The sequence below is a fragment of the Ixodes scapularis genome, unplaced genomic scaffold (genome assembly GCF_016920785.2).
Source record: "Ixodes scapularis isolate PalLabHiFi unplaced genomic scaffold, ASM1692078v2 PGA_scaffold10__122_contigs__length_95168666, whole genome shotgun sequence".
In the NCBI taxonomy this organism is placed as follows: domain Eukaryota; kingdom Metazoa; phylum Arthropoda; class Arachnida; order Ixodida; family Ixodidae; genus Ixodes; species Ixodes scapularis.
In genome coordinates, this window is record NW_024609836.1 from 44043015 (window position 1) to 44066692 (window position 23678).

General features: G+C 42.0%; 1 protein-coding gene across 1 annotated transcript; it reads left to right on the top strand.

The window, feature by feature from the left end:
• The first annotated feature begins 1981 nt into the window (after nt 1-1981).
• LOC8037099 lies at nt 1982-23402 on the top strand. Its single transcript, XM_029991156.4, has 9 exons — nt 1982-2144; nt 3714-3802; nt 5557-5703; nt 13115-13243; nt 14633-14753; nt 17049-17161; nt 18084-18121; nt 19500-19544; nt 20991-23402. Exons 2-9 carry the CDS (start codon nt 3736-3738, stop codon nt 21048-21050), a joined length of 720 nt encoding a protein of 239 aa, XP_029847016.3. The 5' UTR covers nt 1982-2144; nt 3714-3735; the 3' UTR covers nt 21051-23402.
• Nucleotides 23403-23678: the final 276 nt, after the last annotated feature.

Genomic DNA, 23678 nt, shown 5'->3' on the forward strand with positions numbered 1-23678 from the left:
GTTTATTACCGAAAGTTTGTTCGCCAAATTTGGAAACTCTTGAAGCCATAAGCTCGCTCGGTTGTCAAGGTCGCGTGAATCATTTGCGCCAACCAATTCGTGCCGCTAAATCTCCAAGCGCGGCTTTTGGACACGTTTCATCTCTGTTTTGCCTTCTTCGTGTACGCATCTATATAATGAAATCTAAACAACTAAAACTAAGGCATCCGACCAACGAGCTGTTAGTCTCAGTACCGGTTCTAAATGTTTCCTGGATATCTTGAAGTCTAGGCTAGTCCCCATGGAATGTACACAATCCATGAAGCATGTGTACATGTATATTTCATATCCCATGTCCCAAGGAATCCGCCTTGCATGCATAATTAAATTTTTACCGCGCGGTATTCGCGTGTATACGCAACCTAGCCCTCATTATCCTAACGCTGAATCACGCTTGTTTTTTTTTCTTTTTCTTTTTTTTTTTTTTGTTTTTTTCTAAATTGCCAGTTGTCATTACTGAAGTGGCCAAGGAAAATGCGAACAGTCGTTGTTTAATAGCTGATGTTCAATACAATAAGTCACCCCGTGCCCTTACATTTTACGACTTTTTTTTTAAGTAGCTCATTTTAGTAACTCATTTTATAACTACAATTTAATTGTTGCGAAAATACAGTTATATCAATTCTCCCTGTAATCGCTTAAAAAGCGTTGAGAGCTCTTATTTTATAGATTTTTTTTTTTTTTTTTGTGGTATTGCGGCATCACAGGTTTCAAGTATGGGCCAATGGCCTTGCTGTTGCAATCCTCCAGAGATGAATAAATTTGATATTATTATTATTATTATTATTATTATTATTATTATTATTATTATTATCACCATAATCATCTTCTTCTTTTTCGACAGTATTACTGTGTCAAGGACGTTTAAATTATAACCTCCTTGTTGTGTGTAATTAGATATCGTTCGTCAGCAGACTCGACTAGAAAGTATGCGCGATCCTTTTTTGTTAATTCAAGACTTGAGCGTTTTGGTGATCTATATTGACTTAAAACGAAAGAAACACACAAGAGGACAAAACAGACGACACAGCTTTCGTATCGTCTGTGTCTGTGTGAAAGCTGTGTCGCCTGTTTCATCCTCTTGTGTGTTTCTTTCTTTTTTGTTAGTTCGCTCGTTTCTTCCTCGTATCAAAGGCTGCCAGTGGTGTCATGGCGTCAAGTTCTATTCGCGCTCGCTCTGTGTGCTGCAACGTGTGTGCTCAGTAGGCTGTAACAAAGCGTTTTACTTCCTGCAAATCGAAGATGCGTGACTGACGATATGCAACAGGCACTGCGCCAAGCAGACATGCTCGAACAGCGACGGTATAATGACTCGAACGACCCTGCTAGACGATTCGGAGAGGAATGCCAGCCAGTTGATAGCCGAAACAAAAGTAGCATTATTTTATAATACTAAATATTCGATGCGTTCAGTCTGCCCGAAAACAAAACTTTCATCAAAAACAGACGTCGTCTGCTAGACCACACGGCACACGCGCACGCCGGTGACGTCAATACAGCGTATTCATTTCTTCAAGTTTTGTATTCGACAAGAGTGACTTCTTTGCGGACGAAAACAAATTTTATGACGTCACAATTGTTTTTTATTGGAGTTTCAAAATAAAAAAAAGCAAAATATTTATAGTTTCTTGCTCGTGCAACGTGGTTTGTTACAACGTCTAAAAGTTTAACTGGTGCGGGGAAATAATAATAAATACAATACACGAATAAGATAGCAGCACGTGACAGCTTCGATCCTACAGAAACGCTCCAAAAGAACCGAACACGTTCAATGACGTCACAAACCCACCTACATCGTCTACATCCGTTTGAGACTTTGCGATCAAAACAGGAACTACGTCCCGGCCTACGTCACGGACGTACAGCAACCTCATTTGTGCTTCGCGTGGTGTGTGTGTGCGTGCGTGTGACGCGCGTGACCGCTAGCCGGCTTGGTCCAAGCTTGGCCGGCTTGGCTTCTTGGCTTCTGAAGGTAGCAGCGGTAGCAGTCGCGTCGTAGCAGTTGCCATGCCATTTACAAACAAATGGCAACGATTGCACCTCGTTGCGCACTGAAAAGATGCGGCCAACGCGGCTGTGAATGCGACGGAGTCCATCATCTGCCGGTAAGCACGCTGGACCTTTTCGTCCTTCCGCTAAATTTCCTCGAGTATTTCTTTACTAAAGATCTCCCCCTTGCGAAGATGTGGTATGGTGAGGGGTACTGCAGCAGTTAATCAAAGATTTCTGTGTTTTCTACTATTGTCACCGCGCGATCTTGATCTGTTCGGTGTCTAGGAGGAAGTTGTGCGTGTTGAATGCGCTAGCAGCCGTATCCCGTGTCGGATTACCGTCGGAATATGTGACGCCTCGGTGGCCTTGAATCGTTTTGTTTTTTGCGAACTTGCGCAGACTGTCAATATCGTCAATGTTATGCGCGCAATTTCACATACTTGTCTACATCGCGCACGCTGTCAAAAAAAAGCCGCGCTCAATTTTATAAACATACTTTCACTAGCGATCGTAGATCTCGTGTGCACTGTATTAAAAAATTAAAAAAGGGAACGCGCAGATATATATCTTCGCACCCATCGTATGTTGCGTTGTCCTTCGGATCAAAACAAGTTGCGTTGGAGGGAGCCCTTGCAGATGGTAAACCAGCGGTAAACGTTTCGTCTCGTGTTCTGTACAATTTTCGTCGTACGGTATTCGGTTTTTTTTTTTTTTTTTTTTTTTTTTTTTTTTTTTTTCGGGGTGTAAACGGATGTGCACAGGTATTGTTTTACAGCGATGGAACTGCGTTGAACGTGCGAAGGACGTTGGTGCGGCGTCACAACTCATTTGTCAAAAAAAAGTTTTTTTTTTTTTCTTTTCCTGTTTACGACGTTTGATCGTTCGTGATTGACAATTAAAATGAAGCGTCGGATGACAATTCTAGAAAGCACAGAACGAGGGGAAGTCAACAAATATGCCAACAGTTACGACATAGCGAGGTACTCATATTGATAGATGGATATTTTGTAATCTATCTAATGAGTTCTACTAACATAGATATTATTATCATTGATATAATTCTTTTTAAAGGTATGACAGATTGCTCCGTGTGTGTACATATATGTACTGAGATATGGCTAGATATTGATATTTACTGATATTTCATGTTTATGTACTCTTTGATAAACATATTTTGATGTATGGCAGACTGAATTTAGTATATTGATCTAGTAACGAGGATGTTCTGAAGTACTAATTTGCAGGGTGCTAATTTTTCCTGTTTACGACGTTTGATTGTTCGTGATTGACAATTAAAATGAAGCGTCGGATGACAATTCTAGAAAGCACAGAACGAGGGGAAGTCAACAAATATGCCAACAGTTACGACATAGCGAGGTACTCATATTGATAGATGGATATTTTGTAATCTATCTAATGAGTTCTACTAACATAGATATTATTATCATTGATATAATTCTTTTTAAAGGTATGACAGATTGCTCCGTGTGTGTACATATATGTACTGAGATATGGCTAGATATTGATATTTACTGATATTTCATGTTTATGTACTCTTTGATAAACATATTTTGATGTATGGCAGACTGAATTTAGTATATTGATCTAGTAACGAGGATGTTCTGAAGTACTAATTTGCAGGGTGCTAATTGTTTTAATGGTCTTCATGTTCTGTGTTGTAGGTCGTCCATAGTCACCCCAGCCATGGCCTCAGTAATCCTATGGATCACGCTTTCATCCCTTTCGCTGGCTGCTGGGAACTCCACACTTGGTACACTTACGCAATTGTTACCACTGCTCTCACACATATTCAGCTGCACGCCAAACATACAGATCAAGTGTTATTCAGTGTCATAAACCATAAGGTGGTAGGATAACATCACTCTTTCTTTTAAAGGGCAACTCTGATCAATATTTTCGAAATTGGGATTAAGTCTGTTTTCAGCTCAAACAGCTAGTGTTCCTCAATGACAAGGTCTATTCCCCCCCCCCTGATACTGTGTGTAGTTTTATAAATATCACGGCTCAAAGTTGGGTTTCAGGCACCTATGGCGAAATCAAAGCTATCCGCTAGAGGGGCGGCAATACTGATCATCAGCCTTACGGCTGCGGCACGACGTCCCCGGGGTGCTGCGGTATGCGGTACAACGTGCGGAATCAACCGCAGCACCACCGTGACGTGACGTCATGAGGAGCGCCGCCCAGTGTTCCTTGACTAAAAGCTAACCCGCTTGCCGCCTGCTAAAGAGCAGCTGGTTGCATCTTTAAAATCGGTTTTATTGGAGTATGCAGCTTCAATTACACATAATATTTCGGCTGTGATCGTGTTCCTTGCCACTAAAGCGATAGCAGTCATTTATTTTGGTTTCGGCTTCGACCGGAGCTGCCATTTAAAATATAAGACCTTTGTATGTCCCTTATCACTCCATAAACCCCCCCCCCCCCCCCCCCCGCCCCCTCCCCCCCCGCAGAAGACCACATGTTGGCTCATCTAAACTTATTTTTTCGATGCACCCCCTTAATAATTAAGTTACAATTTCTTTGTTATTAACAAGTTGAGCCGAGAGTGAAAGAGACCAAGTAATTGCATGTTAAAATATCAAGTTAGGCTAGTTCGTAAAGCATGAACAAAACAATGTGAAGGATGGACATGAACACGGGAGAGCGCCAGTCCCGCACCCTATTTGTGCCTATGCCCCTAATTCCTTTGCGCTATTTGTGTTCATCATAATTACGTGTTTTTTTTCTACTTTTGTGGCCATCTGCGGTGTCTGGAACGCGTCTTCGACCGATGCATTTACTCCGCCCTAAAAAGTGGTCCCTCGATTTCCGCTCGATGATGCCATAGAAGTGTTACATTGTCACCGGCCATGACCCTGGTGACGTTGGTTGCTCTCCGTCTTGACAGTCTACAGAAGCTTCGATAACCGGAGTTGGGGTGCCACGACGGCAACAAAGCTCGCATTCCTTCATGCTTTTTTTTTTCTCCCCAAAACTTGTACACTTGTCTGCAGGTATCGTGGCATCCGACAGCATCCCACTCCGGCTTTTGCGACGTACGAGTGGGAATAGGAGGCCAAACGCACCGACCGGATAGCATATAGACCCTTTTCAAAATTTCAAAATGACGCATAGATTATGCGCAGCCGCCATTAGTTGGTCGTGTGCTGTGAGCACGCGTTGGACGCGTGTGCTTTGTCGGAATTCAGAGTGCACTTGGATCGAAACGCATTCTGCACGAATGCTGTATTGGTGCTCGGTGCAAACTTGGAACCAATCGGGGCTTTGTGCCGAAAAGCAATGCGACCAACTGATGGTGGCTGCGCATAATCTACTTATCGTTTCGCAATTTCGGAAAGGGTCTATTCCAGGCACTGTAATCGTCTATCCAACTTCAGGTTGGCGACGTGTTTGCAGTCGCGTGTCTTATAGCTTTATCGAATGTGGCACTTTTATTATTGTTGCCATCAGTGTCTGCCTCGGCTGACTTTCGGTTTCCTGATTACTGGCGGTTAATTTGTGCAGGTTTCATCCAGCTCAGTGATCAGAGCTGCTCGACCGGCTGGAATTGTTACAGGTTTGCCAAGGGAAGCTTCTGCCAGGACGGTTTTTGTGTTTGTCGCTTCGGCCACAGCTTCGGGCTCAGGAACGGGCGACTCCAGTGTGTAGGCGGTGAGTTGTTTTCCCTCGACTGCACAACCCTGTGTATGCAAGTACCATATATTTTTCCGTCTGTAGGTCGCACCTTTGTGTAACTTGCGTGCCATCTTATGCAGAGCGCAAGTTCCTCTGCTTCATGCGCAGGGGTTGTGACGATGTCAGAATGCCAAACTCTTGTTGGCTGATTAAAAAAAAAAAAAATAGTGGGTAGACCTCAAGGCATCTAGCATTCTGGTATACTCACTATCTTTTCAATCAGAGCCCGCTCAACGTCATTCTGGCGTCCTGCGCAAAATGCAGAAGACGTGCTCTCCGCATAAGTGGCCGTTTGTAAACAAAAAATTGAGCCGCATCTTTGTGTAAGTAGCACCTTTATATGTGTACGATCGGCAAAGGGAAGCTGCATTGAAAAGCCCAGATACATGTGTTATGATTACATAATCGCACGTGCCTACAGGAATTTTGGGGAAAGAAACACGACTTATGCGCCGGAAAACACGCTACTTTATTAGGGGGAGTGCTGGATGCTTTCCTCGTTTGCGGACGACGAAACTATGGGAAGCACAAATTTGTCTGGTTTGTTTGCAGGAGTTGTGGGGACGTTAAAATGCCGGGCTCTGATTGAAGGATAGTGGGTAGACCTCAAAAAGGCTTGCTTTGAAGTCTACCCACTATCCTTCAGTCAGAACAAATCAGAAGTCGGCATTCCAATTGTCACCTCAACCTCCGTGAAAGAAGCGGACAAACTTGCGCTCCGCGTTTGTCACTAGAGACACTAATTCGAGAGATGGCACTAGCTTCCGCGACGGAAACCTAGCGTGAGAACACCCTTCTGTCTGGCCGGTGTGCCAGTGCTGTCAGCGATCTGTTGTATTTGGCATGGTAAAACATAAAACAAGGTTACGCTTAATATTTTTTGCCGAATGCGAAGGCTTAAATGCCTCTAGGTCATCGTTGCATCCACTAGTGCCATCTATGGGCGTGACATCTCGATTGTAAACCTGTCACCTCCGGGGCATTTATATGCAGAGTGTCCAGTGTTCACTCCTGGTGAAGTATTTGGTGTATGCCTCTCCTTCCGTTCCCTTCCCCTTCATCCTCCCCCAAAACATGGTTGGTGGCTGTGTGGGAATTCGTTGCGATGCATGCGATGTGTTGCAATAAGTGTGTAATAAATGTGTTTCCTTATGCCATACCCATTGAAAGGAGTCTAAGGAAGCAAAGTGAAGTTATCCATAATGTTATGTGTGTATTGCAGTGTAGTGTATAAACAAAACTATCAAAAGTGTGAAACAGTTTTTCTTGGGAACTTGTTCAGATGTTGGCGAATTTCTAAACGGCCAAGTATGGTTGCTCCATTAAAGTAACATGGAAGTGTGCTTCAGTATTTAATTTTATGATTGGAACAAAGTCATATCACGCATGTAAGACAAATGCTAAAGCATCTTGTCTCTTCGTTACTAAGATAATAATTAGAAGTAATGATAATGGAGTATCGACACTGCACATACAGGGCCAACATCTCCAACAGATGCTTATTTATTAAAGAAGAAGGGATAATGACATTGGAGAACACTTGGTTTCTCGTGCATCAGATGGTACCAACTATGTACATAGGCATGAATTTTTTTTTTTTTTTAATTAAACATTTTGATTTATTGCGACATGTTTGTTCAAATACGAAACACATTTTTTTTTTTTTCAATTTTTTTTGTTCTAAGCTTTTTTTGTTTCTTATTTTCTTTTATGACCTATCAAATTGTGGGGTCTCAGCCCCATCAAAACAATTTTTTTGTAAACTTCACATAAACACTGATTTTTTTGGAACAACATTATCGGTTGTGACGGACATCGGGACACAAGTGTGATGTGACGATTACTGTACATAAACAACTTAATTTTCGCGAATTCTGTGAATCGCCTACAATTCGCGAAAAATAGGTCCCACAAACGATTCCGGTAAAATGTAAACGCAATGGAATCTATATTGAGATCCCACCGCGTTGCGAAAATTAGAACCTGCAAAATATTCCAAAACTTCAGCATTGGTCTAAATTGCAAAATATTGAGCAAGCGAAAAATAAGTCGTTTACAGTATCAAGCAGATTACCTAGAATTCTGTAAGTTACTATTTTAAGCGTTCATCTCACCTCGCACATTCTCTCCATAGACTTGTAGGCTGTCGTCGAAATAAGCCCTTAACAGTTACCTAAATTCTACTTCACGCTCTTCAGTGACTAACCCAAGCTGTCAATGTCCTAAGACCGCAAAACAAAGACGCAAACAAGCAAAGGAAGTTCTCACTTGGATAGACGCCAATGGCTGTTGCGAGAGCAGGTGGCAAGTGCTAATCACCTTCTGACCTCGCAGTGGCTGCGAGAACAGATGTAAATTGCTAATCGCATTCTTATCTCGCAGTGGTGCAATATCTCAAGGTCACGTGCCTACAGGATAGACACGCCACAGTTTGGAGACCCCATAATTGTGCTGCTTTTGGCACTTCTTTACCTTTTGCTTTTGAACTGCCACACTCCATAAAGCCTAAAGTTTCCGCTGAATGAAAAAACAGGTTCTTCTCGAAAGCTTGTCAATTTTTACGGCTCAGCTTGCAGACGGGCTACAGGTCTCATTGGAATGTGCCAGCTGAGACAAATATGTAAGAAGGTGAAATGGTGAATGTGAGGTAATTGCTAATTATCTCGTCACATTCTGGCACCTCTGGCCACCTCCGTCAAAAACATTATCTTGGCGAATTTTTTTTCTTTAATTTTAAGTGTTACTTAGGCATTGATGCAATACAGCTGTGCTAAAACCTGTAATTCCTGCTGAAAAAAAAAATACATACTATAGATTGCGTAAACACTTTACTTGGGGTAGGGACAGCTGACGAGATATGGAAATTTGGGAAACCCCTGAGGCTCTTGGAAACCAAGGTTTTTCAACACAAGCTGTTGACAGATATTTATGTATTTGCCTATACTGCCAGCACTCTGTATAAACTTTAACGAAGGAAATACATACAACAAAAAACAGTGAAATCGTAGCAATGCAGCGCAGGCAACTGCCATTCTCGACAAAAAAAGTGCTTAAGTGTGTGTTAAGAATGGTCAGTGATTCTGAATTAATAACACTTTTAAAAGCACAACATAAAAAAAGAAAAGTTAGAAAGAAAAGGCGCTTCTAGTTTTTTTTTTTTTTTTAATTTGTAAAGTTAATTTTTTTTCCCGCATTTTTTATTGTTATGTTTTTCTTAAAAAGTCATATTTCGGGTTGAGAAACACTTTTTCCGAAAGCAAGTAGCGGGTGACCATGGCTCTTCTTTGAGATATGGTTCCTGTTTATCAACAATATTCCGACAAAACAAAAAAAACAACACTATGTTTAAAAGCGCAGTGAATTACACGACAGGCCATAAAAGAGGCCCGGCAAGCATGGAGACACTCCAAAAAGCAAAGACATGACTACCAAGCTGGCAACTATTAAAAAAGAAATGACTGAGGTTGTTGGTGACAATAACAATTTGTTGTTCACGTGTTTTTTTACCTTAAACTCAGTTATCTCAAAAGAGTGTTTTTCTGTGCATCGGCACGATTATTTCCTTAACCTGCCAATATAGAGGGTTCATTTTTTTATTCCTACCACCTACATAAGGGTTAAAAAGTATTGAACTAGAATTAAAAATTTTCACCCAACGGTTTTTGTGTTACACGTTTTATAATACACAGAAAAAGCTAAAATGTTTACTCATATTATAATACATTAAAAAAGCTAAAACGTTGAGACTAGAAAAAGAATGGATAAACAATTTATTTTTATCTGGTTTTATTAATTCTACTTAAGTGGAAAAAGCACAAATTTGGAACAAAAAGATATATATATGTATGATAGGAATACTCCTAATAATTAGCGAGAAAAATGTTCCTCAACATGGTCTAGAATGCGTGGGGAGTATAGGACTTGCCTCGTGCCCTTAAAGGGACATGGAAGCAAAAGTTTAGCACCTATTTCTTTGCGTAGACATGGTCTCTTTTATGGCTGCAGCTCACAAACAACAGTCTTTCGTCTGTAAATGCAAGAAAAGCAGTTTTAGTACGAATAAAAGGATTTCCCCTTACCACTTGGTAGTTGGGGGCCGAGCTTCATTGGAATGTCTGACGTGACGGGCCCTTCAGTAGCAGCGTCACGGCGCGGCGTGTCTGATGGAGGCGCCCAAGAACGAGCGGCGCTTGGCACACCTCTAAGTTCTAGTACACCATATTTCGGGTATTCCCACTTTGCGGAATTGTAACGCGTTGACGATAAAGCTGCCTTCACCTTGGGACGACGATTGTAATTACGGTACCCTTAACCGTTTGTGGGCCTGTGATGTTGCGAGCGTGACGTCATACGCAAATATCCTGAGACACATCGCGCTGCCTCGATGGCTGATTTCAAGTTTCGATTCTGTACCTCTTGAAGGAGTTTGTTCCATTTGTTTAGAGCGCTAGGGAAGTAGTCTGTCCCAAATAAGGTAGTTCCGCACAATGGTTCAGTGATAGATAGATTGAGTTTGTTTCTCATGGGCCTTGTTGTGTCAATTGTCGAATAATGGTACAGTCTCAAATTACCACGAGTCATATTAACTTTTGTTGTGTCACTTAGTCATGGACATATAATTTAATTAAGAAATTGAAGACCTAAAACTATAACCGCAATGCTTTCTGTTTGCACAGCCTCAAGCACATTACAAGACAACTTGGTTCGGGAATCCTATGCAACACCCGCATATTTTAACTTAGGTTCAATTATAGTTTTATAAGCCATCAGCTGTCTCTGCCATGCATTGACAAAAATTGCAATTAAAAAAAAAAAAAAAAAAGTTTAGCAAGGTTTTTTTTTTATATATAAAAGTAAATTAATTTAATTGGGTGCCCATGAACTTCTGATTATGGCAGATGGTTGGTTCCTTAGCCCGCAGATCAATTAAACAGTCAACGAACCCTTTGTACGAGTTTCAACATCGCACCACGCACACCAGTCACGCAGGGGAATGCGCGCATTGCGCATCAATTTCCCGTAGTCGTTCGCGGGGGTGTTCAACCGTGACTTTGCGGCCTTAATCTGGTGCGTGTCTGAAGCATCTACACTCTGTTCACCCTTGAGCTGACACTGCGGTGGAAGCTACGGGCTCATCGTAGGACCAGTCACGCGTCTGTCTTTCGCCACATGATGAGGCTCATAATTAGGCGCAGAGGGGGAAGAAGGTGGTGGATTGGTCCGGCGAGAATGTAGCCCTCACCGCGCTGCCAGATAGGGGTGCACGGAGTATGGCCGTCTCTCGGGTTCTGGGCAGTAGCAGACTCTGGCAGTAGTTTCGGCTCCAATGGCATCTACCACTTTTCTTTTGCTGTATTTCAAAAGCAAATGGCCATCCATACATTCTGGAGGAATACCTTCCATTGTGTCAAGTTAAAAACAGCGATAAATGTTTTTTAAATTGTCCTTAGTTAAACTGTTACTCTTTTTTGTCAGTTTTTTAAGCTGACTAAGGGAGAGTAAAAACGCGGAGAGGCATCTTAGACGTGGCGAAAATAACAGAATAGAAAATAATGGAAACTAACATGCACTTGAGACAGTGTGTGTGTGTGTGTATGTCCATTATTTTATTTTTGCATTGCCTCTGGTTGGAGTATGATCTTTTCAGAAGATAAAACTTGTTGAAGCCTAGATATTTATAAAATCACAATGCACAAGAGAATAATAATTAAAAAAAAATTGTGATTGAAATTATGTTCTTGATTTGCATGTGAACCAATGGCTGAGAGCTGGTTGCACAGGACTTTCTTAACTTTCTTTTTCTCTGTCACGTGCCATGACAATGCAGAATGTTTTATTTACATTGTTTAGTTTTTGTAGTGCAATAATTTGTATAACTTCTGTGAAAAGGTTGCATACTTAAACAGATCATATCATTTGTATAATATTTAGTGACTTCTATTGAGTTGTCTTGTTTTTTGCATTGCAAAAACATAGCTTGTAGAATCTAGAAAATGTTTTTTTTTTAATTTTCATCAAAGTTGCTGCCTTTACAGTCTTAGACCTAGTGAAGCAGCTTTTTGTCTGAAAATCTACCCAGTGTGGCTGGAATATAAAGTTTTGAATTTCAGCTCGGAATATTTTAAAAGTAATAAGTAGGGTTTCATGTTTTTCAGGATTTATTTTTTTATCACTAATGAATACAATTTACCTGACCCTGTACAATGAATATTGGAAGGTTCTTAAGTGCAGATCAAATTGTGGACGACAAATGGTTAGGCATAGAGGTAATTCTTAAGTTTTTCGACAGATGTATAGACAGGAATACAAACATTAAATTAATTTCTGTTAAACAGTCGCACTCTTTTTTTCTTGATTATTTGAACATATAATGTAGATTTCATACTTACTTAATTACCTCTTGTTCTTAGTTTTAATTGCTGGAATAGTCTGTTTTTTGTGTGTGTTGTGTATTGCTTGAACTGCACAATTGTGAAGTCATTTGTACCACTGCCGATAGAGCTCTGGGCACATCAAGCTTCGTACTGAAGCTTTTTTCCTGCAGCTGCACCATTTCTTTAAAATGGTGCCGTTTTTCCGGGCGCTGTTTTCAGAACCGTTTTACGGGTCATCATGCATCTATCGTCAACTAAAAGCTAGAATATCTCCCATTGTAGCACGTCCACTTTTAATGCCCCTTCCTCGCCCGAATCTTCCATCGACGGGAATTGCCTTCCCGCAGCCGCTGTTGCGATTGCCGACACTGCCGATTTTGTGATTGATTATAGTATACTAATTTTTTTGGCGACGTTTCTTAGTGATTTCATACGTCTGCCTTTTCAGTGTTTCACTGATGTGTGCATTGTAAAATAAAACTTAAAAAAAAAACCTCCTTTCTTTATTTGGGAAGCAAAGCTTCATGATTTCATTTACTATATTGTAAGTCGCACCTTTGTATAAGTAACCACTTACGGGACAATACACTGGCGCCATCTATCAGCTATCCCTGGAAAACTTCCGGCTTGTGCACATCTTGACTGGCGTTTTGCGGCATTTTTGAGAACGAATATACACACTCTCTGTGAGGAGTAGTCTCTCATTACATTGTCGGAATAACTTCAAACCCATTACAAAAGAATAATACGTAAAAAAAAAAAAATCTAAAAATATATGCATGCTGGAGTTGTTCAAGGGCAAACCGACAGAAGGTTCTAGTGCGCCGGTGTGTTAAGCAGTTACAAGCGAATACAGCGCAGTCGAGCACACTCGACCGCAAATGTTTAAACCAGCCTTTAGGATCATAAAGGACAATGTTCATCAATCAATCAATCTCTGTAATGCCTTCACCCCCCTCCCCCTCCTCCCCCCCTCCCTCCAAAAAAATATATAAATTGTTTTTTGGTTACAGGCTTAACGTTTGGAGAATCCTGCTCTGACCAGCGGCCGTGCTCAACCATTTCTCGGACCTTTTGCTACAATGGGACTTGCCTTTGCGAGGAGGACTACGTCTTCTACGAAGACCGGTGTGAGAGACAAGGTAGGTGACTTTCCTGGGCACGATGGGAATTGAATTGTGGGCATTTACGTCACAATCCGAGGGCCTTTAAGATGCCATGGCAGAGGACTGGAAAATAATTTAAATCACTGTCGAGCACAGAAATGGTAAAAAACGACAGACCGGTTAAAGGAATGACGAACGCTACGAAGGCACCTTTTTTATTCTTCCACTTCTCCGTCGCTTTTCTTTGGGGGGGGGGGGGGCACTTTTATCCCCTACAATGAATTGCCAACTACCGCAAGTACATACCCTTTTATAATTTAAAGGGCCATTGAAAAGAAAGGAAATGTTTTTTTTTAAACAGTCTAGTTGGGACACGCGTGTCAAAAAAGAAATTTTACGCGCAAAACTTTTTTTAGAGCTATATTGATGGCGCGAAACGCGATGAGTCGATAGTCACCTCCTCTCCACTTGCTTTTTATCTCGACATTTAAGGCGCGTGGGGGACAGGTGGATCAGTTTGGCCATCACGTTGAGGTGGAAACAGTGTATGACCATTTTGTGACATCATAGACTTTGCACGCAGAATTTGAAATAAATCTCGTGCCGTCAATATTGCTCTAAAATTTTCGCCAAATATTTATTTTTGACATGTGTGTCCCAACCAATCTGTTTAAATTTTTTTTTTTTTTTCGGTGGTTTTGTAAGTTATTTGGCAATCTTTATCGCGCTCCGAAACCTCGGTTGAGTGGCCTCTACAACATAATATTAAGTAGCTGTACAGTTTTATTTTTTCCTTGCTTTCTTGATTCCTTTGTCCTTTTTAACCTCTTTCTTTAGTTGTGAGGTTGCGAGGGACATTTCTTGCAACCTAACAATGTCCGGGCCACCTTAGCGGGGGCGCCTTCTTCAATGGGCCAGCAGACTGTTGATGCGGACCAAACACTGTACGGCGACCCTTTCTCCCCCTCTCTCGTTTTACTTCGCCATTTCCCGTCAAAGTCTCGCTTCCAACAAATTTTTTAAATCAAAGCCGGCCACGCGCGCCGACAATTTGTGCATTTTTAGAATACTGAGAGTGTGTAGCTCAAGTTACTGTATTCCAAATTTTGCGACATTGCCCTGAAACAGAAGCGTCAATTATAGAAGCACGTTGCAATGCTCAAGATGAGTCTCGTAACCTAAATATCACTTGACATCACGATGCCATGTGATGTCACAATGTCATGTGACTTCAGGGTGCCTGACGTCAAGGCCACTGCTTCTTGGTCGGGCGTAACGTGTCGTTTTTCTCGTGAAACCCGGCCCTATACACATTCTGCGCTAAGTCCTTTTTTTATTTTTTTTTAAGTTGGTTGCTCTTGCTGATATTCTGAGCAAGCCTTCCGAATTTCAACGGCGTCGCCCTTTCTCGTTTTGGTGTTTCAGCCATGTTCTCAAAGCATGACGTGGATTCCTACGTGAGCCCTCCCACCAGATTCAACCTCCTCACCATCCTCATCATAGTTGCCATCCTGGTCGTGGCCCTCCTGTTCCTCGTCAACAAAAGGTAATTAAAACTAAAAAAAAAAAAATGAGAAAAGCGTGATTTTTTTTAATAACAATAATGGTGACGACACCACGCCAAACTTCATTTCGGCGCGTTTTGCCACGAGCATTTCGCATTTACTACGCATGGACAGCATTTTTGTTTTATCGAGATTGACTGTTGAAAAGTTGGCTAGAGATGCTTGGCACATGTTGTCAAAGAGCACGGTCATATGGAGATTGTTAGTCAAATCGAGTTCAATTTCGTCTCCAAATGAAGCCGACTGGACATTCTTTATGTCCAGTCGGCTTCATTGCATTTTACGTTGATGTTATTGGGAAAGTTTTGCAGCAGCCCTGTGGACGTTTTATCTACATACCGTCATGGGCTGCTAAATTCGGCGAGAAAAGTTCTCTGCTAAACTTTATCGAAAAATTTAGTGGGGAAATTTCTTAGTTTAATTTAGCAGGAGTTTAGTGTCACATGATGCTATGGTGCCATGTGACGTTACTTGGCTATCACCACAGTTCCCTTGTGGGACACATGACAAGGAACCAGGAATGTTTTAAGGCAGACAACACTTTGCAAAGATTTCGGCTTTGTCTCCCGTCATAGCCGCACGCACAAAGAAGGACGAAACCCTTCTTCCTTCCCCTATTGCCGCGAGGAGAGGGAAGTCCGGATGTCCCATTGGCCGTGCCTCGCAAGGAAAGCAAAGAGGCCAGCCCAGTCGTCTGCTTCAAAAGAGTTATTTTCAAACATTCCTCGCATTATGCAAAATTCCACTTTGGCAGCACCCTGCTGCTATGCGTAACGTTAGATGGTTTTTAGAAACTTCCACCACGCTTGCCCACTTCACGGATCACTGCTGGCAGTCGTCAACGGCATCCTCAGAGCAAACCGCTACGGCCATGAGAATTCACCACGTCGCACCTTCGTCCTCGGGTTCGTGGCAGCACCATTCCAACCGCATTGTGCTACCATGCAACAGCTATCGCTTTTGTTTCTTCGCACACTCTAGGTGAAAAATACAACTTCTTTATTGTTCACTTGACATTGTGGATGGTGATGTCTGCCAGCTTGCCATGGTCACTGCATTATGGTGTCCCAGCCGTGTCAAATTCTTTTTGTCACCACTTGTGGTGCAGGCCCATGCAAGCGGCATTCGTTCCCGAGCCAGCGTCGATAAAGTCAAAATTGATTTCACGAATTCTGAACTGAACCGCATGAAACATTGGTCAAGTTATGAGGTCCTGGCTCGACCGGCTATTTAAAACCTGCTTTGCTCTCCCTGTGACTTCAGTTTGTGTCAATGTTTACGTCAAACCTTGTAATGAAATAGAGAAAGCGAATCTAAAGCCTTGTAGCTTCTTCTCAACATCTTTGGTGTAGTTAGAGACACGTTGGTCCAGACGGCATACCGTTGCTGACTTTAACCCGGGGGTTTGGGTAGACGGGTCACCAAAAGTTTAAAAAAAAGTAGAAGGGGCGTTAAGCGAGGGGGAAATGTCGAGAGTTGGGCTATTGGAATTCATGGATCATAATGTATAATATAATGTATCAACAGCTCAAAAAACACGCAACTGTTTGTCCTGTTTGCGTGTTTCTTCTACACCGTCCGTGTTTTTTCGTGCTGTTTCTACATTATGATCAAGCAAGAGAGAAGCAGTGGTGGTTTCTGCACATTCTCTGCCCCCTTTTTTTTCCATGTCCCTTCTACATTCTGAAACTTTTTATTTTTCTTGTAGCTCAGCTTCCGATTAATTTATATCAGGCTAAACTTCCACCAGCTTGCATGCACTCTAGTCATGTTTCAATAGTTTAATCTATCACATCCTTCGTCTACATTAACAAAGCACCAACGTAGACGAAGCTGACGTAGGAAGAACTCTTGAAGGAATTTTTTGCAAGCCTCTGAAAGGCAGCCGGTCCTTTGCCTAGAGACCTTAGCGAAATATTGGCTGTGCTGTCCCGAACCTTCGTGGAGGTTTATCTTCGACTTGCTTGACAATAGTCACGTATGTCTAGGGTCGCTAACAACATAAAAAAAACTTATGCAAAGGGAAAAAAAAATTTAAACATCCTGGATAGCGCTCGTCTTGTGTGTTTTTTCTTCGTCCTCGTCTGTTTTGCGTGCTGGTTCCTACGCCCTTATCAGTCTCGGTTTGAACTCACGATGTGTCGGTTGCGTGCCCTTTCTTCTGGGAAAGAAGATCGGGTGCGGAAGGAGCGGCAACGTACGCAGCAACAGCTCCGCTGCTCTTCCTTCTTCACCAGAGAGGAAAGGCTGAAAGTTTTTGTTTGTTGTCCTTACAGAAGCCTGTTCTTCTACTTCCCCTGCTGCATGAGGGACACCGTCAACATTCCGGGCATCCTGCAAGCTGAGAGCGGGGCTATTACGAATCATCCGGTCAACGCCGGCATTCTCGGTACGACCCTTTCCCCTCGCATTTGTGTTTTCGGCAAATCTATGTGGAATCTGTGTCTTCCCCGACAAGCGGTTTGCCGGGCAGCACTGCAAACTTTCGACAATTAAGGCCTTCATATGGAAAGATAGTGACAACCCTTGACCCCTCTATGTAGAATAGTAACAACTCTTTATCCCTCTACATGAAAAAGTAGTGACAACTTTCAACACACCTAGATAGAAGAGTAGTGACAACTCTTGATCCCTCTATACGAAAAAGTAGTGGGAGAGGCAACAACCCCTGATCCCTCTGCATGGGGAAGTAGCAAAAACTTTCGACCCCTCTAGATAGAAGAGTGGTAGCAATCCTTGATTACTCTATATATGGAAAAGTAGCAACAACCCTTGACCCGTCTATCCAGAAAAAGAGTGACAACCCATGATTAATCAAGACAGGATAAATTGTGGTCAAGCGTGTTTCTGGTCGAAAATAAGTCAGCTTAACTTTTATGAGAATGGCAGCAGGCAAACAGCTAGTATGTGGCGAGCCTTCTTTGCACCCCAAGTGCTAACACATTTCTCTGGTGCAGACCTGTTTTGCCAAACTTCATGAGAAGTTTGGCAACAGATAACCGGTCAACATTTTTAGGGTTTTTGATCGCAGAGGAAAGACGTTTGATTTTGGTGCCGTCGTAGGAGCGATCACAGAAAATGGCACGACCAATATACCCCTGCTGTTTTACAAAATGTCTGGATGCACTATAGTTTCACCAGTATCTATATGTCACAATAAAATAAAGGTCACTGAAGGGTCTGTGCATCTTGAAAATCCCGTAATACAAATGCTGACTTTACTTTGGCACATTGTGGCATAAAACCTGAATCATTTATATAGTTCTCCTCAGATTTAAAGAAACCTACCTTTTTTTTTGCAATTTTTTCAGGACCCGCTGCATCCCAGGCTTCCTTACAAGCAGCTCAGGTGAGGCACACATCAGATGTTACGACACATTAAGTATATCTCAAAAAAAAGCAAAAGACTTAGTCGGTGTCGGGTTAAGAATTGAGAAAATGCTGCGCCTCCAACGTGCGTTGTGCGACTAAGTGTTATCAAAGGCAGGAAGATTGCACTTGAGGCGGAGTGCCTTCCGCATTCTTAGCATGCCATTGACTACAGCTAAGGTGCAGCAACCTGACAAAACATTTACTGAACCATTTCTCGCGAGATTCAGCGCATCCGTGTACAGCTTTTTTTCCGTTTTTAACTTAGTGCTACATCTAGATAACATGAATTGGCATTTAAATAAAAACAACAATGTGGGGCCTTTTTGGAGGTGCATTGCAGCGTGTGTTACTTTAGCACAAGGCTGCATGCTTAATGGTTGGGTTTTGTTGGGAATTGGACTGGGGACAGAACTGTTTCGTTGTAATCCGATCAATGCCTCCTGATAACAAAGGGCCTTGGTGCCAGATTTTTTTATGTTGCGTACCAGAGACCTGCACGGGGCCGGATTCGCGTTTGTTTTGTGAGAGAGAAAGGGAGAGGGACGAAGTCAGGACAGTTTGTGGTGCCCTAGTCATACTTGATCACGTTTCTGCATGCCAAAGCAGCTGTGCAATCGAAATCTCATGTCTTTTGTGCCCCGTGATTTGGCGTAATGGTAAATTTAACCAGTTGTGGGGGGCAGAACTTGACCTCTGCATTAGAAGAATGAGTGAAAAGCTTACTAACTTTTTATTTTCGACTTCACGGGTCGTTAGAGGAAAATGACCTTGTAGTACCGTCTTTCCAATTTACTCCTTCCATTTAGCACTTCTGTCTCCTTGGCTCCCACTATTGTGTATTTTGTGCAACAGTTGCAAAAAGGGGTGCATTATTTTGGGAAAGGCATTGCAACGCAGTCTGGAACGGCTTGTGTTCACCGGTGCAATGAAAAAAGGTGGATGTCTTAATTCCACTTTTTTCGGATATCGGTTACTCCTCAGTAAAATAATTATTTTAGTGTGAATTTTATCACCAACATTTGTGGGGTAGTGGGCAGCTTTTTCATATGGCTAAACCATATCAGTTAGTGGCTGGAATAACTGTCTCATAAATGCAGGGTCTAATTGAACACTCTAATGTTTGCTACTATCTGTTGGGTACTTTTAAATGATCATATTGGACTAGTTTTATACGGGAAGTATTGGGGAAATGCTAGCCTCATCTCATATTTTGTAGCTACTGTACAATTCATTCACTCCTCCTTTCCCTTTCTCTATGGATTAGTAGTATAAATGATTACTAGCCTGGATCACACACTAGTGTGATTTATCACACAAGAATTAACATGGTTCTGTCTGCTCTTTTTTTTTTATAGCATCAAGACAAGCCCCCTTCTTACATGGAAACTGTTCTTAATGTGGTAAGACTGCACAATGAGTCAGCACTTTTTCAGGTGTTTTAAAAGGAATGCACAAAACTTTTCCGTAATGCCTGCAGTGTTTTTGTTGAACCCTTTGTGAAATAGCTAATCTGCATTTCACTTTATCAACAGCGTAGTTTTCAGAGAGATAGTCAAACTTGGGTACAAACATAGAGTTGTTACAATAAACGCTAGAGGCTCAGCTGGCGCTAGTGTGCTGTTGCATTTTGAAGCAGACAGCATGCAGTCTAAATTTGACTTCCGGTAATGCATTCCTATGGGAAAATACAAATGCGTTTTCTTTTCGTGCTCGATTATAAGAGCAAATATTGCTTAGTGGTGCGACAGAATAAAAAGTTTGGAACATTTTACAATCGGATGTACAAAACATGTGTCGGGTGGAGCGTTTTTCTTTAGAATTTACGGCGTCAAACGCTGCGCTAAAATACCCCAATACACATGCATAATATGTGTTACGCATATAGTCAATGCTATGAAGCACACAGAGTGAATCAGCTTGACAAAACACCAAAAGGATGCCAATATATGCTAAATCAAACAATCAAAACAGACGACAAGAACGAAGCATGGAGTTATGGAACGAAGAACACGTACTGGATTAGAAACAAACTGTGCATGAAGAATCACTGATAGCTTGTATTGGTTGATTGATAGCTTGTATTAACATATGCTGTACAAAACAGACCCGGGACTCAATTGTTGCTAATTTAAACATCGCTCAATAATTTAAAAAAAAACTCATTAATCTTAATAAATTACACTTCTATAATGTGAATAAAACTACATAGTACCCGTTACGACTAAAGAAACTAAAAATATCACATACGTTTTCTTATAGGAATACACAGGAAGGCTGGAAAAGTAGACTGCTTGCTGTCTGCTTCAATTTGCAACCAAAAGTCCCGTAGACACTAGCGCCAGCTGAGCCTCTAGCATTTATTGTAATAACTCTATGGGTACAAACACCCTTATGTAAATCGTACTACGACTACCATAAAGTTTCACGAGTCCGGTTTGGTCTGGTAAAACATTGGTATTCTGAATGTGCGGGGGAAAGTGTGGCGATGTTAGTCTTCTCAGAGTGGTCAGCCATGTTTACAATTTGGGTCCTCTCTTCACCACTGTAAAAGGACATTTTGCCCTGGCAGTGGGTAGGCTATCTGGGATCTCAAATGTGCCTCATGACACAGGTTGTCCAGGATGCACATTGAAGGGTTGTTGAAATGTAGGCTAATATTTTAGGAGGACTGACACTTGTGTCCTGCAAGACTTAATTTGTAATCAATAGAGAATCGCATTCATATCTGAGAACTCTATAATAAATCACAATGCCAAAACTTTACAAACAGATATGGCTACTACATAAAATTGACATTAGGTTATTGATGGTCTAATATTGTCTCCCATCTCTTTGATGTTTTGCAGCAGTACCTTCCATCGTACCAAGAAGCGGCAAACCTGCCACCATCACCGAAGCCATCGTGACTCGGCAATTCTTCTCAGATCTGGATAACAACCAAGAAACAACATGAACAGGAGCCATGACACCGTCGAACCTATCGTGTCGGCAATTCCGGTGACACCTTTACTCCACAACCGTGTTTCGGCGACCGTACCGCACTGGGCGAATGTACAAGTGCCACTTTGAATCTCTCGAGAACCTCAACCGCAAGCATCGAGATCAGCACCAGGACGTGACTTCGAAGATCGACAACAAAGTTTATCGGTCGTTTGTTTCATTAGCAAGAATGGCTCGTTGTACGATGTTGCCCGTAGGACTTTCTCATGTCGCAGTTTAGGTGTCGCACGTGCGACATGTTGTGCGTGCATTTGTGATGCAATGTTTATTGCGAGCAGGTGTGGGTGTTGACCCTGAATGCGAGCAACTGCATAGCTTGCAGTCCTTGGACACAACTGTGGTAGGTGTTTTTGATGCGCCGCTTTATTAGCGTGCAGTTTGTCCCCATGAGGGACACGTTTTGTATGGTTGTGCTGCGTTTTGTTTGTGCGACACGAATTATCCCGGTTTTTTTCCGAGTGTTGAAGCACCTTTGCATGCTTTTCCCAACCGCATATTTATTATTCCAGACAGTTGTCACTGCAGTGTCGTTTATGTGGCAGGCAACTTTGTACAAAGCACGTCTGCATCTTGGGCATCACTCGCAGCAGGTCTCGTCACTTTTGAAAGAAGTTCAAACGCGAGATCACATTCCATATTGTTTTGTACAGAGTACGAGATGGAAAGAGTTCAACGAGGAAAGCTGACGTCCGTTGTTTTGAAAGTTTGCAAGTACGTTTGTCGTCACGACAGTCTACGTCTACAAATGTGTAAATATTTTTGCATAGTATCGTTGTCTGTTGCCCATACTACTTTCAAAGCAGCCGGTACATTACTGGTTAGAACAAGTATATACTAGTTTCTTCACTGCAGAAGTTTCCTTAGAACCCAGCGCACACCATAGTTTTTCTATTCGCTGCCACCTCGAAGGGCAGTCTTTTACCTCAAACACCCGTTGGCACGGGTTTCATCACAGTACATTTCTATGCAAATACGTCTAGGCATTCCGAGATTACATAGCTGCACGCGATACACAAGTAGCGCACAAGCTTGGGAGACATAAGGTGTCCGACAAGAAACAGCCACCTTCGAATAGACCGCAAAAGTCATTGTCTAGAAAAAAGCATGCTGCACTTTTATCTCGAGGGAGAAGCAGTTGCACTGACAGTGAAATTTCAGTGTAAAAAATGAAAGACGTTTACAAATCTCTGCAATATGAAATTAGAGCACAGCTCTAGAGGAGGAGGGTATGCCCTTCCTCCTCCTGCACATTTTCCCCTTTTCCCCCTAAATTTAGCTGAAAAATTTATGCCACGTGTCCTCAACACCAATTCAGTTTCCCCGCTAAATTTAGCAGGGAAAATGACGTCATATGAATTGGTGTCACGTCAACTATAAACACATTCAGTTTCTCCGTTAGCTTTAGCGGTAAAATTGATGTTACGTGACCTCGACACCAATTCAATTCCCACCAAGGAATTGAATTGGTATTGAAGTCACTTGCACCAAATTTAACAGGGAATAGAATTGGTGTTGAGATCACGCGACGTCAATTTTCCCGCTAAATTTAGCGTGGCTATGTCGACGCCGCGGAACCCGGAAACGGGCGCCTAAGAGCTGCGCTCTAAAATGATATCTTGCCTCTTGGCGGTGAGAAAGAAAAATATTGCTAGTAGCGTCTAATGCTTGAAGAGTAGTCACAGCCAGAGCACTCTTATGGAATAGTGCTAGTGGTTCTTGCAGACAAAACTTTAAAGTTTCTGTTGGTTAAGGCTCGTGCCAAGTCCCACTACCGAGGATATCAAATACTTTTTCAAAATCTACATTTTCCAGTCTACAGTTTATGCCGGTGACAAATTTCTTAATGGTGCACAACAGTATTCTCTTGGGACTGTCACTCAAAACAACAATACCATTCAAGCTTCCAGATTTTTATTATAAATGGAAACAAGCTTGAAAACATTGGTTTGGTATTCAACATTGTAACGCAAGATTGAGTGCTAATGCGTGTCCGCTGCGGAAGCTATGGCATGCCTTGCATGGCTGCCAATTTTCGTTCGTTCAACATTGGTGGTTTCACTGTAGATTAAAGCGCCCATCGAAGCGGTTTTTGCCCATTTTGATCCACAAATGATGCAGACGGGTATATCTAGGCACACATTTCCCTACTTGTTTTTATTATGGTGTTTAAATTTTACTCTTGTTTAAGTATGCATGCAATCTCATTTATTTTGCCTGTGGCCTTTAAGCAATAGAATAAAAGGTTCTTGTTGGCTAGAGTGGTGTGGCATCTTTTGTATCTGCACGCAATACCGTACAAACAAATATCAGCAAAACTAAACACGAGACGTTTTTAAGACGAGTTCCGCCCTCTATCGTTAACTTGAAACATGCGACGAGTTTGGATGGTCTGCAAGAATGGGACTTGCTGAAAGGTCCAAGTAGTTCAATCACTGAAACCAAAAGTGGCGCTTGAGCATTCACAATCCAGTTTTGTCTAGAGCTGTCACCAGTAACTATCTGCTGTAAAAGATAGTAGCAATAGGTAGGAATTA

Bases quoted from the DNA above. Each gene is read 5' to 3' on its own strand.
- LOC8037099 (XM_029991156.4), top strand. From the start codon at position 3,736: ATGGCCTCAGTAATCCTATGGATCACGCTTTCATCCCTTTCGCTGGCT. The intron at 14,754-17,048 runs GTAATTAAAACT...TTGTCCTTACAG, and splicing joins CTGTTCCTCGTCAACAAAAG to AAGCCTGTTCTTCTACTTCC. The intron at 17,162-18,083 runs GTACGACCCTTT...CAATTTTTTCAG, and splicing joins GGTCAACGCCGGCATTCTCG to GACCCGCTGCATCCCAGGCT.